Source organism: Thunnus maccoyii, chromosome 11 (genome assembly GCF_910596095.1).
Source record: "Thunnus maccoyii chromosome 11, fThuMac1.1, whole genome shotgun sequence".
In the NCBI taxonomy this organism is placed as follows: Eukaryota; Metazoa; Chordata; class Actinopteri; order Scombriformes; family Scombridae; genus Thunnus; species Thunnus maccoyii.
This window is the reverse complement of record NC_056543.1, coordinates 24,215,699-24,237,065: the sequence shown is the minus strand read 5'-3', so window position 1 is coordinate 24,237,065 and position 21,367 is coordinate 24,215,699. Positions and strand designations below refer to the sequence as shown.

The 21,367-nt window shown below is 39.4% G+C and overlaps 1 protein-coding gene across 5 annotated transcripts in view; it reads left to right on the top strand.

Annotated features, from left to right (window-relative positions):
- Window positions 1-21,367, top strand: part of nalcn (sodium leak channel, non-selective) — a 79,589-nt gene that overhangs the window by 29,845 nt on the left and 28,377 nt on the right. For all 5 annotated transcript variants that reach the window (XM_042426740.1, XM_042426744.1, XM_042426742.1 and 2 more), the window contains 5 exons: window positions 6,118-6,249; window positions 7,532-7,699; window positions 11,521-11,712; window positions 13,269-13,406; window positions 14,017-14,091. In XM_042426740.1, coding sequence (XP_042282674.1) covers window positions 6,118-6,249; window positions 7,532-7,699; window positions 11,521-11,712; window positions 13,269-13,406; window positions 14,017-14,091 — 705 coding nt within the window. The remainder of the gene's footprint in view (window positions 1-6,117; window positions 6,250-7,531; window positions 7,700-11,520; window positions 11,713-13,268; window positions 13,407-14,016; window positions 14,092-21,367) is intronic.

Here is a 21,367-nt window from a genome sequence, read left to right as displayed (position 1 = left end):
GATGGATAACCTGATATCTCACTGGGGGGTACTGAGGTCCAATGAAAGGAACACCTTTTTGACCTCTCCCTCCCAAGCCAGAGGTTATTGATTCTCTGGATCCCTCCTTTTCCCCCTCGCCACTGATCTTTGCCCCACGGTTCTTCCCAGTGACACCACTTGTACCATTTTAAGCTCACGCACACACATATGCACAACGTATCAAGGTTAAGGTCAGTTTGTCTCTTTGTGGAAGGAGAAGGAGGGCAGAGAGAAAAGGGAAATTGGCTAGAGAGGAGGAAAATAATCACAGTGAGAAGAACATTTTTCTAAAGGGTTACAGTGGAGAAAAAAAGACAGCATTAGGGCATAGAAGGGTGGATATATGTGGATAGGGGGAAACGAAATCACCTGTAAGAAGGAAGTGAACAAGATGTGACCAGCCCTCTGAGAACAGGATGACTGAATCAGATTGTGTATTCGGTCTAGGCTGCAATCAGCCAGGAGCACATATAGTGATATACGCTGAAATGAAATAAACTATAAGTCTATAAGGAAGAACCAGACAAGAAAGGGAGGCAGAGGTGGCAAAGCACGGTGGATGTTATTAAGAGTAGGAGGGCGCAGACAGGCAGACCATCATGTTTTATTAAGGCCTGTTTTCCAGTCTGAGACATGAGTCAGCCTGCTTTAGTCAGGGCCGTAATAAGCCAAGGGGCTCCCGCTTCGCTAGATGTCCAACCCAGCACGATTTTACACACCCACTGCTTCAGCCAAAAGCTTTAAATTAAAATAACTCTGTTGATACCACAGTTAGCCACGAGTTAACTATACTGTTCAGCAATTTGATGTCTGAATTAGCTTGTCTGTTCTGCATCTTTTCATTCAGAGTTTCAGTGGGGGGAAAAAAAAAAGCCCTGATAAGACTCTGATTATCATGATTTGTTTATTCGTTCGCCAACAAATGCCGGTGAAGAGATGTGAAGCAGTCTGTAATCCCACTCAGTTTCTTCTTAATCTCAGTAAACAAGGGAGAGAAAACTGTAGCAGAGCTGGTGCCAGAACATGGCCCAGTCTGTCGGTGACAATTCCTGTGTGAATACTGCTATATCCTGCCAGCTATGTGCACATGTGCTACACTCGTCTCATGTACCGGCGGAAAGAGCATTTGTCCTCCTTGGCATTCTGAGTGAACAGACGGAGTATGAGGAAGCAGTCGTTGGTCTGTCAGTCTGTTTCTCTGTCTTGGTTGTGTTACAGTTGCAGCCACTGGAAATGTTCCATATATGATGTAAATATCCCCGTCCTCCAGATGATTGGTATGCTTATTACCAGCGGATCATGGTGGGACACCTCTTATGAACACAGCTGAACGTTATCTCACCTCTTCTGTCAGATGGCAGTTTATGTCACACTGACCAGACAGCCTTTAGAGAGGGAGGCTTTGCTGCACTGTTTAAATTGACTGAGCATAAATTGGGTGATAAAAGAACTCAAGTACCCACACAAGAAGCCAGAAGGCTTGATGAAAAGAGAACTGGGTGTTTATTTATTTTTATTTTTTATGTTTTTCTTTTTTTTTTTTTCCACACAGACTGCACTGTTTCCCCAAATGCCAATTTACATGCTGCTTGAAATGAAGTCTATTTATCTAAAACACCATTTGCATACACAATTTCTATCATGCACACTCTGTTGCAGTCAAGCAAATTAAAGCTGAGTACATGTTGTATTTTTCAGAATGTACTGTGTCATAAATTAGAAATTAATCAATGCTTTGCTATCAGACAGAATGATGCTAGCGTTCCCTGTGCAAAATGCGAAAGCCACAACTTAATGTGCGGCTTCTGCTTGCTTAAACTCGACTTTAAAGCGCGTGTGTGTGTGTTTGCATGCATGCTTGTGCCTGTACACAGTGAGCACCTGGTGTTTCAAAGACCCAGCCAGAGGCAACACAAATAAATAGCATCCATCAAACAAGTGGGAAAGGATTTCAGAGACACACAAGCTAAGAAACATCAAACGGCAGGGGAGAGCCATCTTGTCCCACAATTGATGGTGTTAAATTGATTCTGACATCTTGAGGCCATATATGGTGTGCCAGTGCCATCAGCTGCAGCTCTGCCATTTTGCCTTGGGAATGACATGAAGAGCATTATCTGGTGAGGTGCACCACATCTTTAGTCGGTTTGAAAAAATGGGGTTAAATGTGTGCAAAAGATGAAAAGTTTATTCTGTGGAAGAGCTGGTTGTATCTCCATATGTGAGAGGTTACAAATGAACACTACTCTCCAGCTAGATCTCCAGCATTTCTTAGTAGTGTGATTCCCAAAAGCTGACAGAGAATACGGGCAAAGTCAGGACCTTGAGAAAATCAACCGTTTCATACGCGCAAGCATGTACTTTCTGTTCTCTGTCAGTCTGCCTCTATCTCTCCTGCTCCCTCCCTCACACATTCACAAACACACTCACACACACACACACACACACACACACACACAACTCCGTTCAGCCAAAACACCCATGGGGGAGAGCGTCTGGTTGCTGGAAATGTCAAACTGCTTTGTCACGTCCAATCTCAGTCAGGGAGACTAACCACTGTGTGTGTAGTGTGGGCATGTGTGTATGTTCTGCAAAAACACCCAGCCCCAAGGCTAGCAACTCTATCGATCAGTTGAGCTTAAGAGAATAGCAGGAGTTCAGATCTGTGAGATAAATAAATGGTATGTAGTGTTTAATAATGAGCTGATGAGATATCAAGACAAGACAAAATAGGAAGAACAACAAAATAAAACAGTAAAACAGAAATATAAGAGCAAAAGAGCACCTCATTAAAACTAGCAAAAGGCTTCGCGGGCTCCTAGAAGTAAATTTAAAAGGTGCTACAGATTTAAGTTTCCTGCACTTGGTAGCTGGGTATGTAGAGGTGAAACCAGCCATGCCCTAAAGCATACTCTGCTTTATCGTCAAAATTTAAATTAAATACTGTACCATAATTTACAAAATGAACATCATGCTGTATTCAAGAAGACTTGAAACTAGCGATTGCTGGTCATTAGAGAGAATGCAGGTTTAAGGCACTTCTGCATCGGAACTACCTGCCCTACCACCCCTTTGAAGTGAGGATTGACGAGTAATGGTCCCTTTACAAAACTGCAAAAGTGTTGTGTGATTTAGTGGATTACATTGTTTGTTAGTTTCTTCCACAAATGTAACCAATGACCAAAAAAATGATACAAAAATGATTTATATGAGTGCTTCCTGATCTGCTCTATGGTTAAGGTTTATTCAGGCAGTTGGCATACAAGCAGCGGACTCCCATGTCAAAGTCACACATTTTGTTCACCAACTTTTTCAAATGACAGTTTGTGGTAATATAAGAATCATTCTACTGTACTTCCTCCTTTGCCATGACAGACAACAGTCAGAATTTGCGTGAATACAAAAGTGACTTGTCAAGTAATTGAAAAAGTAGGTTGTTTTACATGTTTGAGCAAACAATCAATTATTCCATATTTGTGGCGAGGACAGTCTCTCTAAAACTAAAATTGGTTCTCACAAAGATATTAGAACAAGAGCACAAACACACACACTAGACTGTATCCACCTTTTTTTTTTTTATCCAACTCACACGCTGGTCTCTCTGCTTCTCTGTTTTCTTCTTTTTACACCTTGTCACTTCATGTAATTCACTCGCAAGTACAAAGTTCAGATAATTTTATCTTCATCACTTTTTTTCAAATCATCAAATATGATTGCAGATCAGACTTTCTAGACTAGTTTGTACTGTACTTGTATTTGTGTGTAGGAGGGGAGATGGCAGTGGTCCCATTTTCCTGGGGCGAATTTGATCTTTCCAGAAATGCTGCAAATACTCTTCATCTGTCTTAAAGTCTTCCTCTCATTTTTCACTTTTTTCAATCCTTCCTATTACATGCAAGTCTTTTTTAGGGTGAGTGATTCTACCCACTCACAAGCTGTTCATTCTGCTACATACATGCAGTTAAGGGCTGTGATCACATCTGTCACATTGTCCCCAAAAGAACACACAGTTACAGTGTTTGTCTAAATGAGGGGTGGGTATTTTGTCCGACTCTGGCTTTTTTTTGTAGTTTTCCTCACATTCTTACAAGTCATAGCTGTTTCCATCCTGTGATGTTGTTGTAGGCGTTCAATTCCACTGCTATTCCCACAAGAAATAACATACATTTATTGCCTCGTTCTGTTCTTGTTTTCCGGCTGTTTGAATACACACTGATTTTGCTGTCTGGGTGGATGTTTCTCCCAGCAACCAGTGAAAGGCTCCTGATTGCTTTGAATTCCGTGCAGTTTAGCTGCTGGCCCTCTTTGCCTGTTTCCACCTCTTTATATACAGCACAGCCTATGTTGGTTGGCACCTCCAGTAAGAAAGAAACCGTGTCTATGCTACCACATATATATAGTCTTGTTCTGACTGTCTATCATCTGTCTTCCAGCCTGTATCTCTGACACTTCTATACATTTCTGAAAATGGTTACAATGTAGTTTTTATCAAGGCTTGTTTTTTCTCTGTTTTTTTGCTGTTACCTTACTAGGTTTTGTTCACACCATATACAGTATTATCACAAGTTGTGTTGCAAAGTAATTCTTGATTTGGTTTTAATAATTTCTGTGAAACAGAAATTGGTTCCTAAATTGGTTAAGGATGCCAGATCTTGAATGAAACACAATGTAAAACCATTTTTAGCCTTTTAGTTATAGCCATTGTCTTTTAGCTGTTGTCCAAACAGAAGAATTTGCACCTGTGCAGACATGGACAACAAATTTACAAATTTATTTAGTAGCTCTTTATGTATATATATATATATATATATATATATATATATATATATATATATATATATATATATATATATATATATATATACATCAGTGGCGGCTGGTGACTCTAAAAATTGGGGAGGACAGGAGGAAAACCAACATGGAATCTTACAACAAACCGCATCAAACTATATCATTGTCTCAACTGATGAAATTGGAGGGGTGGGGGGCAATTTTATATGCCAATAAAACAATTTGCTTGAGTGGCGAAAAGGCTGCTTCTTTAAAGACATTTAGCATATACATATTGTCTCTAAACAAAGAAGTGCTCATTTTAGCCATGGAGTGGATCAAATGTGTCATTTTACCAACAAAGTGAAATTCAAATTTTTAGTACTGTTCTATTGTGACAACAAATTTATATTCTCATCAAAACCAGACAACATATCACATGATTTACACGTGTTTCCTATGTATTTTCTTAGTATACAGAAATATATAAAGTAGCACAAAGCTTATAATGTGATAGGTTCAGATCAGCGCTGAATACAAGAAAGATTGAACACTAAAAACTTTCACAGATCTAAAAGTATAGGTTCACATCAGAAAGTATTAATGCATGTATCAAATACATGACTTACACACTCTGATCTATGTGGATGACATACAAAATATAGTCCACAAAGCTGTTAACACTAGGGGTGTTGACATGAAAACAAAACTCACGGTTCGGATCGCATGGAGCTATCTACCGCTGCTACTCTGGCTTACAGTGGAGAGAATTGAAGATGAAATCTGGAAACTATCATTGGACCAACTCAATGTCAATATTGCATTCTGGTTGTTGATTGGTAAGGGAGGACGTCCTCCCTTGGAGCATCATTTTACGTGTCAGAGCCAATCACAGGTTAGCATGAAAAAAAATGAAATACATTAAATCCAATGTAAGAGATCCCGCCCTGCGGAGGACAGCAGGCACCTGTCCTCCCCTGTCCGCCACTCCACCTCCACCATAGATAGAGGAGGATCAACCTCCTCTGCCTCTATGGACCAGCCTCCACTGATATACTGATATATATATATATACACATATATATATATCAGTATATATATATTGATACCTGCCTGTCTGCTTGAGTTACAACCTTCAGTCAAAATGGAAATAACTTATTTCAGACAATGCTATACTTTGTTATCATGGTTTTGCTGGCTCACAACCAAACTAGAATCTGATCAAGTTCAATGGGAAACAAATGAACGGTTGCACTCCTACTTTGCTTTTTGCCAGTTTTGTGCAGTTTACATTGATTGCAATTGAACACTGCTCTGTTTCCACAGCAACTGATGCGGTCCTCTGTGTTCCACATGTTCATCTTGAGCATGGTTGCTGTGGACGTCATCGTTGCTGCTAGCAACTATTATAAAGGCGAGAACTACCGCAGGCACTATGATGAGTTTTACCTGGCAGAGGTGAGCTGTTTTTTTTTTATTTCCCGCTTTTTCTTATAGTTCCAAATGTCCACTCCAAACCCTCTGATTTTTTGTAATATTAAATTAATTTCAATGGAAGCCATTTGACCTGAGATTATATTTAATTCATAAATTCATACATTTACGATACAAAAATATTATGAGATCATGTTTGTGATTGTTTCTTATGTTAAAATATGTAAAAAAAACAAAAAAACCCACAACTTTTAAGATATTTTTCTCTACAGTTGATGTCCTTATTGGTACATCCTATATGGGATTGTTGTGGGATGTTATTAATAGGCATTTAATCCTGCATAATCTGAATGCCGCTTTATTTTGCCTCGTCCATGCCACATGATCACATGATCCTGTCCATGATCGCATGATGCAACTAGGGACTTTAAGATATGTTGACAAGCGAGGATAGTTTATAATCCATACATCTGTTTATGCATTATTGTGTAATAATGGGCATTATACATTTGCATTCATTGATTAAAGGGCTTTAGTACATTTGTTCGTTCTTTTTATATTACTGTTTCAAAATAACCACACAACCACATACACACATACAGTACAGGTTGGTTTGATGTCATCAGTATGCAGCTGGTAAAGCGCCAACAAACACGGCAAGGAATGTGTCCACCTCCCTCTTCCCGTCCGTACCTCTCTCTCTCTCTCACGCACAGCTGAATGGAGGAGATAAGAAAAGGGAAAAAAGACACACAATATTACTTCCTCTCACTCCCCCCATCCATATCATACAGCCATCGATCTGCAGATTTGTTCCAATTGGTGTGAAGGCTATGAAGAGAAAATAGGAAATGCAGGCACTGGGTTCAGAGTTAAATGGAGAAATACACATTTTATTGGTGAGGTGCCAATTTCATTCTGCCCTTCTTACTGTATTTACCCATGCTGGTTGAAGACGTATTCAGATCTTTTACTTGAAGGACTCCAGTGTTTTAGTATTGCACTTACATAAAGTCGGGGGACTAGCAAGAGAGAGATTAAAAACAGGAAGAGCACAATCAATGCATCAGAGGCCAAGATATCCTGATGTATAGTCCCTGCTACAGGCCAAGCACCAGAATAGCAGGATCCTATTTCCCACAGCAAATCCTACAAACATAGGTCATTACACAGGAATATTCTTTACAGTAAATGAATACAGTAGTTTGCCAGTATCCACAGAATAGAATATCTTGTGCTGACAGAGATTTGTGTTGACAGGGAGTGAATGCCAACATTGATTTCTGTTTTCTCCATCCCATCCTAGGTTGCCTTTACTGTGTTATTTGACCTGGAAGCTCTTCTGAAGATCTGGTGCCTCGGCTTCACCGGCTACATCAGCTCCTCCTTGCACAAGTTTGAATCTTTGTTGGTGGTGGGCACCACACTGCACATCTACCCCGACCTCTACCACTCCCAGTTCACCTACTTTCAGGTGAGGATACATGCATATTCTGAGTGTTGTTTAATTGTTCAATCATGGGCATTTACGCCTGATGTATTCAGTGAAAGAGTGCGCATCAGGGAAAGTCCTGATCATTATGTACTCTATGTATGGAAGTAAAAATGTGTGATTCCTTTGGTCTTTCTAATAGTAGTGGTGGTCTACAGTATTTTTGTCCATAAGTGCTACTTATGAGTTGGCTTTGAGCGTGTTTGATTTGACATCTTCTACCCTTTTACATTTCTCATGTCAGAAATCAACTGTATATGTTATGACCCATGTGGCAACAGTGTAGCTTCATCAACCATCAGCACAGCCTGTACATTTTTTTTTCTTTGACCTTTCTTTAGGTACATAGCCGATGAAAAGCTCTATGGACAGTTGTTTGGGAAAGGGCATCTCAATGGGTCTTTAATGAGCCTTGACCATACAAGGTGCTCTGATCCCTGTCCGGCTCCGTCAACAACTGCCATTCACACATGTGCAATGCATATACTCAAGCAAACACATGTACAACATATATATTTCTGACTTTAACAGCATTCATGTGCACCATTATCCTGGTCACTGAACAGCATTGCATTCATGAGTTATCCAGTGCTTAATAATTTAGGGAAAATATGTAATTGTGATTTTAAATGTATATTATTATTATTATATATTATTATTATTATTATTACATTATTTTTTGCAACTTAAATTGTGATTTATTTCTAATTACTCCAGGGTTTGTCTGCATAATGTCAGATATCTACTGACTTAAATTTTCACCTCTTAAAACTTATTAATGATAATAACAATAATGATTATGTGCTGCTGTTCTTGCTGATTGAAGACAGCACTTTTTCAAATTGCAACTTAAATTTGAAAATCAGTCACTGCTCAGCCCTAGAGCTATGTTGTCATATAATAAAGACATTAAACAAGACATGGAATAAGCAAACATAGATAAGCAAAGGATAATGTGAAATTGACAGCTGATTTTTTGCAGTTCAGCTTAATTTTTATAATAATAGACAACTGTATGGTTTCTGTGTTTATACAATGGATCAATATACAGTATCAGAGAAAAGGTTTAATGACAAAAAACAATAAATTAAAGAGGGCCACCTTTGACTTTATCAAGTCAAAATATGTTTTTCCTGTCTCAACAAATGTATATACAAACAGGGACACCGGGGAACAAGCTTAGAACATAGCTAAGCAACATGCACAGACCATTACAGTCTGGAAACTGTTCCAAGTCCAATCTTAATGTCAGTAGATTTTTCTACTGCAGTAATGTCATGTTCATACAAGTTTTCCTAATGCAATTAGTATTCCGCTTTTGTCTAATGAGCTGTTTTTATGGGCATTAAGAGTCTTATTCACGCCTCACTCATGGGAAAGCATTTGTCATTCACTGTCCCTGCTGATATTTTTCCCACTAGGTCCCAGTTTGAATAGGTGACATTTAGTCAGAAGTGATTAACCTTAAGGCTCTGTGCTGGAACCAGAAGTATGTTCTTGCCCATAGGAGAAGGGAACAGGCTAAACAACCATTGTTTGAGATATTTATTTAATTATTGTATATCTAGCCAAGGGGTGTTTCATTAGCCTTACCAATTGTCTTCCAGTCTGGACAAAATGTCACACGCTTTAGAGCCATACTTACAGCTTTGACAGACACACACTTGGCATATTGATTTTTAATCAGCAAATTGAACCTGCCTCTCTGTGTGTGTGTTCAGAATTGCAATGACTTGAGTAGCAGCATGATTTAACAGTTCAGTCAATTCATTCATTCAGAGAGGCAGGGCATTGTATTAGTTTTGGACCTTTCTGGTTGAGATGCACTTATCCAATTCTGGTTGTTGGTATCTGGCCAATCTGGGTTTAAAACGCTGGATAGAATATCTGTGACAGCGACAATGTGACACATTATGCAATTCAATTTTATGTAAAACATTGCTTTGTCTTGCAAGAGGCTAGAAACAGAAGCGCACACGGATAACACAGCTGGAAAGAAATTCTCTGAGTGTCATTTATAGTTAATCACAGCATTTTCTTTGGTGATAAACACGGTTTTTATTCTACCATACAACAGCAGTCTGTCATTTAATGTTTAATACCTTCTCCAGATCTGGCCCTGAGCCTGAACCGCAGTAGGGATCACCTCTGGTATATGTTATTTGTTTCGCACATCAGACTGATCATATTCAAGAATCAGAAGAGTGTCGATTGCTTGTCTCATGTCTGCTTCACTTGAAACAGTGGCATTTTTTTTTGCACATACGTGAGAAAATAAATGTATAAAAGTATAGATGATAGTGATTTTGTCTGTGGCTTTTTTATTTTACTATTTTACATTGACAATAATGATACCCATTGAAATGAATCCAAAATCATCAGTTATATATCTAATGCAAAAAGGATCAATATCAGATAGACTGATACTCACAGTCCTATACTTGTAATCACGTCAGGAGTGAGAAATGGTATCGATGCATTCCAAACTGGTCATTGGCCATGGTGGTACGTGATCAGGGCTTTGCTGTTCAGGTAGTGCTGCACCATGCAATACAATACAAATCACATTTATTTTTTACAGTACTACTACTGGTGGTAATTTTTTGATGCAATGGTTGTGTGAAATTGTTAGGCGATTCTGTTATTTTATTTATGTTATTTATATATGGATTTCCTCTGTTTGGAATCAGTGGGAATTATGCTTTTTAATGAGCAAGATCAGAAATTATGCTTAGATAGACACAAACACTGCTTTTAGAATCAATTTTGAGGCACCCCTCTGATGAAATATATACAATACAGTCTTGAAATGAATAATTAATAGATTTGTTTTTGCCACTCTGGTGTGTTCCCTGTCAAAAAAGGAAAGCAGATAAGTCAAGTGTTCTTTGGTCAGACAACATGTTGGCAGATGGTGGCACAAACTTTAAAGTGGCATGCATTTAAACAGCAATTATGATCCCATCATTTGTGATGTCTGTCTATCTACAGTAAATTCTATTGTGATAGATGTCTATCTAAGTTGTATTGACGGCATGTACTTCAATTCCCCAGTGTTTTGTGGATCTCAGGCTGGGGCTGAAAAGAAAGATAAGCAAAAAAATAGTTTTGCTGTTGCAGCCTTGTATCCTCTGTGCACTACCTGTCTCATGGTTCGCCCCTTAGCCTCATAGCTTGTGTCTGTGTAAAATGGATTGTGCTCATCATGGTCTGTCAGGAGTAGAAGGTAGTGTCTTCCCATTAGTCTGTCATCATGCTGTGAGTGTTATTACTGTATTTGTTTACTGTAGGTTTTCTTTTAGACCTGCATCCTGTGTTTGTCTCCTTTATTTCACTGTATATCAAGGGAATGGAATATGGCCATTTATTTGGCTTAGAGCGGGATTGTAAAGAAAAATCTTTGGCTAGGGGCATCACAGTGCAGAGGTGGATCAATAGCCACTCTCTGGATCCCTGATCAAACCCTGACCAAGATGCATTACCTTTTCGGGGTTGTTGTCACCACATGCAATTTAGCGACTAAGCCCTTTGACAGAGGAGAGTATCACTGCACCTTTAGCACAGAGTCAAGATAATGCTCTTTCTTTTAAAATTAATATGTTATTAATGTGCTACTATGTTTGCTTTTATAACTGTGATATTTATTTTAAACTATCTTCTTTTAAACTTCTAAACTATTAACTCCCTCTTCCTCTGGTGTGGACTATAAAATTACTGTCCCAAAGACCAAAATTACAAAAACACTGGTCACACAAACCATAACCTTACAGTTGAGATACAGTATTTGTTTTCGTTCTCCTCAGGTGCTACGTGTGGTGCGTTTGATAAAGATCTCCCCAGCTCTGGAGGACTTTGTCTATAAGATATTTGGTCCAGGTAAAAAACTAGGCAGCTTGGTGGTGTTCACAGCCAGCCTCCTCATCGTCATGTCAGCTATCAGCCTGCAGATGTTCTGCTTTGTGGAAGAGCTGGACCGTTTCACCACATTCCCCAGGGTAAGAAACCACACGCAATGCTCCCTGTCACCAAGAGGGAAATATGCATACTTTTAAAAGAATATTGTTTTTAAAAACTGAAATAGTCTATTAAAGAAAGATTCAATGACTAGGATAATACCTTCAAGTTATTTCTTAGATGTATTTTTCTAAGTGTTTTTTAGGGAAACTACCCCAATGAATCACGACTTGTAAAACAGTCATGGTGAGTCACAACGTCTCATGTATTCAACAGATTTTTGGTAATCTGTCATCAGGAGATTAAACAAAATCTGTTACATTCAGGGTTACTTTTACACTTATTATCTCTTTACTGAAATTAGCTTCTCTGTATTAATAGCAGGTAAGACTACATAAAGAAACCCAAATACTGCTGCTTTGTAGAGCTTAGAGTATTTTCATACTTACTTTATTTAGTTTATATTGATTTCTTTCCCCTGATGCAATGCAGTTTATTTGAAAATGGTTTAAGCCAGCATTTTCAGGCAGTTATTTCGTTAGAGCCATCTGGTTTTGAATAGTCTTGTTTTCACATGCTCATATCCGGACAAACAACTAAACCATTAAGTTTGACTAAATTGCTCCAAAGACACTTGGTCTAAATGTGTTCTAATACTCAAATGATTTGCTCTCAGGGAAACATCAAATGTAATTAAAACAGTATGTAGGTAGTCTATGAAACACACTACATGTAAACTCATATGAGCAGTTCCAGAGGGATATCTCAGACACGCAACAAGGAGGCCTGCAGATGCTGATGATGGGTCGACAGATGTGGTACCTCCTTTGATTTATAAGTGCTCATGGGCTTCTCTCTCTCTCATTAGCCGCATCTTTCCATCCTAATTTTTTTCTCCCTTCCAACATTCCACTGATCCCAGGCACAGCGGGACAGGAGAGGTTGCTCATAAACAGATGCCACTTGTATGCTGTGTTACCCTTCTGTCTGTCATTTTCTCTTTCCGTTTCTATATTGCTTGTGCTTCACACATCCATATGCATGCACACAGACACACATGCGCACACGTCGTAGTTAATGACGTTTGGCTGCCTTTCCTACTGGCTGACCTGTTGCTGGGTTTATCTTTATCTGCAGTGATTGGGATGTAGGAGTGGGTGGGAGGGGCGAGGAAGGAGGAGGCTGCTGTCTGGAGGTGAGATGCTACGAAGGAAGTGCAGGCGTGCCATTTGACTCCAGGGGCCACAGCGTCGCAGCTGGCTGTTCCTACACCTTCATCTGACCTCTAGCAAGAAGATGAGAGGGCAGCAAAGCAGATGCCTTTCTCTTGCTTCCTTTCCTCCCTTCCTGGCTTATGTTTTGAAATTTGACAATCTCAAGCTAGAGAAAGACGGTCAGAAGGGGATATGTGCGTCAGCTGTCTGATATTTGTTCTCCTGTGAAAAAGCATATTTTAAATGTCAAAATCTGCCTGTTTCTCTGTGTAATTTCCTCCCTGTTCCTGTCCTCCTTTCCTTATCTCCCCAGCTTCCACTAGTATATGCTGCCCTCTTATCCCTCTCTCACTTCCTCTTATCCTGTGCTTTCCTCCCTGTAGGCATTCATGTCCATGTTCCAGATCCTAACCCAGGAGGGCTGGGTAGATGTCATGGACCAGACTCTGGTGGCAGTAGGTGATATGTGGGCTCCGGTAGTGGCCATTTACTTCATCCTTTACCATCTGTTTGCTACCCTGGTGAGGAACTCAATATGCTGCTTCAAATGTGAAAGTCAAATGCATTGAACAGACTGGAGTTTTTAGTGTTTTGGTTAAGTTAAATGGGCTTTTAGTATATTGACACTGCTTGTCATAACGACATTTGCATTTGAATGACACAACTCAATGTACACTAAGAACAATGGCTCAATTTGCTGCAGTATGCTTTTTTAAACACATATTCTATTATTTTGCTCAGTAAAAATAGGTTTGAAAAAATAAGTGGCAAAAGGATACATGAATTGTTTTCTTAATGCATTCAATTAGTGCCCCCAACTCTTCAATGCCTTTTCAAGTGGTACATCTAATCACAGTTAATCAGAGTTGCAGGTGTAAGAAGTGCTGACATTTTAGTGTTTGTTCTTCTGATTTGGTAAGCCATCAAACAGCACATATAGTCTTTGGATGACTCACACCCCAGACATAAAGGATATCTCCCAGGGCAGAACAAGCGACAAATACAATGACGAGGCCACTTCATACTTTTGAAAAAGTCTCTTTTTTTAGATGTGATTATGATAATGACATAAAAATGTATTGTGTTCAGACACAGCATATGTTCTTATGACTTCCTCTTGTTGCATTTTAGATTCTGCTCAGTCTTTTTGTGGCCGTAATCTTGGACAACCTGGAGCTGGATGAAGATTTGAAGAAACTCAAACAGGTAAGAAACTTGTAAATTTCAATAATGTCTGAAGACTAAACAAGGTCATGCTCAGATTTAGAAGAGCAATAAATTTGGGGGAAATTCTGAGCAACTCTTTTTCTTCCATTTAGGATGCATTTAAAGCTAGAAAGCATCTCCATTAACCATCTCATAATCACCTGCGTGGCAAATTTCTTCTGTTGTCTGTTTAAATAAATGTTGGTTAGTCCTTGCTAAAAACTATGAAAACTTAAGTTTTTCTGATGTTAGATGAAGCAGTATTATCCAACTGCAGTTACATCTCTCACAAGCTTGTCAGCCATGGTCCCGTCAGACTACAGTGAGCAAAGCTAAAATTGTGACAAATCATTGCCAGACTAAGCCACAGTGGCCTAATGGCCAAATTGTTAACATTCCACTCTGTTTGTTTCATTTGGTGCCTTCAAGTGGTTTCATGTTTACTTTGTTAATTTGAATAACTTACTATTGTTCTGCTCTTTTTTGTTCTTAAACATGCTGAAATGCAAAAACAAAAACCACAAACTAATTCACCAAAAGAGAACCAGGCAACGTCCCATGTTCAAAATATGACCTCAAGAATTACATCTAAATTCAATATTTTGCAGTGCACATTATGAGTTTCATCACATATGTACTCAAATTTTATTGGTAGTCTTTTTGATATCTGACCTCTGCCAGACAGGTGGTTGGTGTACTTCATATAACTGTTGGTAACCAACCCTGTTTTCTGTATTTTTGGTGCTTGATGTACAGAGTACATGCATGTTTCATCCTACAGACATGGACATCCAGGGCCAGATTTACAAAGAAATTGGTATTGCACCAGTGGTGTACTGCCATCAGGCACACCGGGACAGTACAGTGTGCTGCTGCATTGGTGGGCCAGTGAACTGTCAAAAATCAGTCATTCAGGGTGCACATGAGAGCGTGCTGTTTTCTGCGTGCGTGTGCGTCACTAGCCAATCACAACCAAGCACCCTCCCCCCTGTAGTTCAGAGCAGAGCAGGTGGAGCTGGAGATGGTGTTGATATGGATCCTGAAGTAAAACACAGATGTCTTAACAAAAGAAAGAAATGTTTTGTTGCAGCCTGTAGTGATTTTACAGTTCATTGATGGTGAAGTTTAATCGTTTTTTAGAAGGGCTGTCGATTGATTTTTTTTTTTTAAATTAACAAATTAATCGCAGAATTCGCAGTGATTAATCGCAATTAATTGCTTTTTTTCTTCTTAAGATTGAAGCTTGAAATAATGGATATTTAAATGTAAAATCATGGAATTAATGTAGAATCAACACAAAGGAAGTATATTTAAATTCAAATACTGTTGGTTAATAGTATCTTTTAAACTTTGAACACAGATTCTCTCCTGTGAACTACAGATTTCCAATAAAACCATCAAGGCCATCAAAATTGACTGTCAGCTTGAAAGGCATATTTCTTATATGCACTAACAGAAATAATAACAAAGTGTGATTTGCATTTCAAAACCATCAAGGCCATTAAAATTAGATATCAGCTTAGAAGGCAATCATTTCTTACTTGCACTAATATAAATGAATATTTATTAACTATTAACTTTATTTATGAAATTAACAACAAAATATGTGTTCCATGTTCAAGTGCCAGTTGAATTTCAAAAAGGTCCACAATAATTCATACAAATATGAAAAAAAGAACAAGGAAAGATTCTGCTGAGAGTTCAGAATGTTAAATCTCTGTCACTCCATAAAAACAATTTGGCTTAGTCCTAATTTACATTCAGCCAGTTACTGAGACAGACCAGTCTGTTTACATTATCAAGGGACAAAAGACACTCACTACTTTCTTGTCCATATGCTACACATGCATGCACACATACAGAAGATACAGGGGGAGAGAGAGTGAGAAAACACACACGCACAAGTGGACAGAGAGAGTGAGAACACACATTGGGAGAGAGCTAGAACGCACAAAGAAGGCACAGGTGGAGAGAGAGAGAGAGAGAGCACACAGCACACACACACACACACACACACACACAAAAGACACAGAGGGAGAGAGAGAGAAAACAGCACACTCTTGGACGACAGAGACAAAGAAAGAGATAGAGATAAGAAAGAAATATTAACTTACCTGCAAGGTTCAAGTAGTTCCTTCAGCTTTTGCAGTTTTGCAGGCTCTTGTGCAATCAACATGGCAACGTTGCTGTTTTGCTGAGCCAGAGTAGTGGTCAGTGGTTTGTTTCACTGACCATCTCTAGGGTAGAATTCCATCTTGTTGCAACGTTCTGAACAAGTGATTCTTGATTCTGTCCAAGTGCCACTTGCTGTTCTTTTCGTTCCTGAGTGTTTGATGGACTATGCTTAAAGTGCCCAACAATCTTGCGACATTTGGCCAGAACACTTTCGAATCCCCGAGATACTTGAAATCCTTCACTTCCAGGAGTTTGGTTCCAGAGTGAAAGAATGAGATCGCGGATACAAGTGGCTGAAATGAGTTTCCTCTGGAGAGTGTCTGAGCTCAGCCTTAGAGATAGAGAGAGGAGCTCAGACATCCAGGGGGAGCTCGAAGTAGAGCCATTGCTCCTTCGCATTGAAAGGAGCCAGCTGAGGTGGTCTGGGCACCTGGTTAGGATGCCTCCTGGACGCCTCCCTCTGGAGTTGTTCTGGGCATGTCCAACTGGTAGGAGACATCTGAGCAGACCCACAACTCGCTGGAGGAACTACATATCTCTCCTGGCCTGGGAATGCCTTGGGATCCCCCAGGAGGAGCTGGGGAGTGTTGCCAGGGAGAAGGATGTCTCAGTCTAAAGGCCTAAACGCACTGGAAGCGTCTGACTCGTGCATTTTGAAGTACACCTATTGTTTTTAATGGCCGAACACGCACTAGAAGCGTCATGACGCACGTCAAACTGCCTTGATGCTACCCTGACTACTCTGACCTTGTTTCGATTTTTGGAGCATCAAATTAGGACTCAGTGATCAAAACTGTTTTCTCTGCAGCTGAAAAAGAGAGAAATAGCGCAAGTTGAGCAAGGAGAACGAGTGGTAGTGAGAACAAAACCTCTGAATGAGAAAAGGAAACATTATATTCTGATTATTTCACGGCAGTCACGTTTTAACGCACAAATAAATAACCATCAAACAGTCAACAAATGATTTACTGTGGACACAGACGCTCTTAGTTTCAGTTTCATTTTCCTCCTCTGCATTTCTCCTTTTCATTCATTCATTACATCCAATTAACGGTTAATACAAGGACAAAATGACAAATTTGTGTTGGTTCTGCAGTGTTGGAATTTAAAATCTGACGCTTGCAGTGAGCCATAGGAGCATCAATTGACGTGCGTCAGTTATCGCTTCCAGTGCATTTAGGCCTTAATGCCAAAGCAACCCGTCCATCGTGTTCTACTATGTTCATTGTGTGGCACTTTTTAGCTATCCAATTAGCCAAAGCATAAGTTACCTTCTGACTTAATGGTTTCACTATTCACCCATGAGTAACACACTCCTGTAATGTAGATTGGCAAAGCCTTGTGTTTCGGTAGAGTGTTTTGCTTTGAGGTGATATGTCAAATACAAATTACTTTTGTGGTAATTAAATTTGGCTTTGCAAACTGTGCAGATTAGGTTTCTTTTTTTTTTTCCAAAGATCTGTCAGGCAACTTTTTCAAATGAACTCCATCCTTGTCCTCATCCATCTTTAGCCAGGATGTTTCAGTTTGGCGACACACATTGTCACATAGGTCAGTCGCCACAGGTAGTAAACAAAACGCAGCTAATTTTTTTTTGACACATTAAATATTTCAAAATAATTGCAAAAATTAAGATGTTTATTTTGACAGCACTAGTTTTTATTTACAAGCTATAGTTTATATCTGTTTCTTTTCTCCAACCAAAACCTTACTTGTGGCTTGTTTAATTCCTATTTGCACTCTGTTTATGCCTACCAAGGCAGAGAATTTGCCCCACAAAACTGATAGTCGCAAGTTGTGTGACCTTAGTAAATCCAGCAGAACACATAATTAAACTCTGTTAACATGTCTCCTCCTATTATTTGTGTGATCCTCCCCTGAATACATATGCCATGAGAAAAGAGGCTCACCTTTCAGACACTCGAATGACAAGTGAACTGTGGCTCTAGTCTCCTGTGTCTGTTTGATAAATACAACATGTGTTTGGGGCAGAATGCATCACATCTGTGCCTTAAAAATGGGCGCAAATGCTGCAGTAAATCTGACGCTCAGTGCTTAAATTCTACCTAGATTTGGAAGGTTACATTGGATTTGATTGACATAATTGTGCTCTATTAATCACAGTAGCAAATGGCATTACCAGTAGGAAATCCAGTGCAACATTTCTCTTTCAAGCACATATCAACCAGTCAGAATAACAATAGCGAAAGAGCAAAATGCAAAAGTACACACGCACCAAATTTGAAAAATACCTTTTCTGTCCCCATAATCACAGCACTAAACACAGATTTTTTTTTCTACTGCTTGCCATTTCTACTTGTTGTTTGGTGCTACGCTGTATTTAAAAGCCGAACACTTTTCTCTTGCAACCCTGGGAAGAGTGACAGGGTTGTATTATGTGCCCACATGTGGGCAGGGCTCTGAGTAATTTCTTCATTCTTGCCCTTTTGGGGCTTTTCTCCTTGAGGGTTGAGTAAATGGGCAATTAACTTGAAAAAAGCAAAACCCTGTTGTGTGCAAAACCTGGCACTTAAACGCACATACGCAAATACACAAGGCCTTGTCACTGCTCAACGGGTGAACTTTAATAAGCAGTTTCTGTCATCAAATGCAAATGTATTGCAGATGTATTTCTACTGAGAAATTGCTCTTTAAAAAGTGCTATGGTTGCAGACAAAGAAATGCCTAACATTTGAGCTCCTGGTCAGTCGTTTTGGATATGTGTTTGCATAGAGTATCTATAAGCTCACTGCCATGAACATGTTTGCACACATAGATACACACACATAAACGCTGTGCACTGTGTGCACTCATAGCTGGCTGGCAGGTCTCAGCTTGCGGGGACAGGTTATTTCCCACCCACAGCTGAGTGATTAGAGGCAGTGACTGTAAAATTGTCTATTTTACAGGTGCTTCAATCACGGATACAGAGTGACTATAAATAGAGCATAGATGGTGATCACCCTCCCACAAGAAAAGGCTTCTACAAACAATTGGCAAAAGCCCAATGACACGGCTAACCTTTCTATAAGAAATACACACGTGTGTTTTGAGGGATGAGAAACCAATTACAGTGTATGTGATGAATCATTTTGCCTGCTGTTTGATGAATGACTACAGTGAGTTGGTAACGTTTGCAGTGTGACTTCTGTCCATGGCAAATGATTTAAATAAAAAATGACCACGTACAGAAAATAGTTCTATCTAATATTTTCCTTTCTCAGCTCTAAAACTGCGCTGTAGGTATGGAATAGATATCAATCAATATTTAGAGTGAGAGTTGGGCACACAAAGGCCATGTGTGCATTCTCTTCCCTGGGACATTTTTAATCCTTTCTTCTTCACAGTCGGTTGAGCACACAGACAGTTGCTGTGTTAAAATTAATTGGAAATAATGGAACAACAAATTGAAGCCGAATAAACCATTCAAAGAGTGAGTTCATGCAAATCATGGGATTTTGTCTTGGTATTATTTGAAGTGAAATAAGGGATGGTGTGCTAACAAACAACTTTGACATTACAGAGCAGAGGATAGTGTAGAGTGTACATTTACACTGTTGGTGGTGTAATTAGTGGCATTTATTGGCTTAAGTGTTGGGATCATAGTTGCATTTAATGTAATATACTGAAGTCTGATTGTGTAGCTGCAGTGGGTAAAATTATGTTTATGGAAGCTGTAGGTGATAGCATATCTTGCCCCGGCATCCCATTCCCCCGTCATGCTCCATGTGTGTCAGAAATATCAGTTGGAAAACCAGTCAAACATGTCATCTCCTCTTGGACGCCATTGTATTTTCCTTCCAACCATGAAGGCCTTCAAGCATACAGTACGTGTGTGGTTGCAGGTGTGCCAGCGGTGTCTTTATGTGTGTGTGTGTATGTGCATGTCACATTGAAATGAAAATTCACATGTGCAGTCAAGCTTTGAGCGATAAGGCTTACCTGCATGGCACAGTTATGCATGATGCCATTGGACCATTCAAGTAATTTTCTATATATTGATAAGTCATATTCTTTGTAACATCCATCATAGTCTTACATCATAGACTTAACATAAATAAGTAATCACCAACAACATAAGATGATTACATTTATTTAGTCAAAATTAGTATATTTATTACTGCAGTGCAGTGAAGTAAGGGGATTTGTTGATCTCCATATGCAGTAATTCACAGCTTTCCTGCTCATTCACTCCGGGGAGCACTAGCTTCCTCTCTCTTCTAGCCATTATTTTGGCGTATTAACAGTGTTGTTCAGTCAGCCAAAAGTTTGAAGGACCCATCTTGGGAGTTCATTTTACTTTTAAGCGTAATAGGTCAGCAGCATCCTGTTTAAAATGCACTGTGAGTACATTACTGCAACATCAGTAGATGAATATAGAAAGGAAAATACCTCTGAATTATACAGTATAAAGAAATGCACACCTTAGAGGCCAAACAGTCTGTTTGGCTGCTGATATTTACAGGATCACCTTATGACTCAGAGCTGAGAATAGAACTAATGTTGTTAACAACTCCATAAAAGTACAGCAACTGTGACAGACTACAACATAAACATATACTACTTGTATATGTTTTGAGCTGTTACCTTGAGTTTCAACTTAATGAAGTTAGTAATGTTAAAATGGCAATATTTCTCAAACTGCCATCCACTCGCTATGATCTGCTCCATGATTGCCTATCTGAGCTCTAATCGGAGCATTAATGGAGCAGATCAGTATGAATGGAGTTACCAGGCAACACTTGTCGGTCGTCATCATGTCGTCATCAGGGTGGGTTTAGATTTCCACCTGTCACCCCATGTGTATCTCCTTGATTGTCGCCATGGCCAGGTGTGTGTGTGTGTGTGTGTGTGTGTGTGTGTGTGTGTGTGTGTGTGTGTGTGTGTGTGTGTGTGTGTGTGTGTGTGTGTGTGTGTGTGTGTGTACGTGCGTATGTGGTCCAGGTTTTCCTTATGTTGTGGGGACCAAGTAAATAGTAATGGACTGCATTTAAATAGCATCTTTCTAGTCTTCTGACAACTCAAAGCACTTAACACTACATGCTAACATTCACCCATTCACACACACATTCATACACTGATGGCAGAGGCTGCCATACAA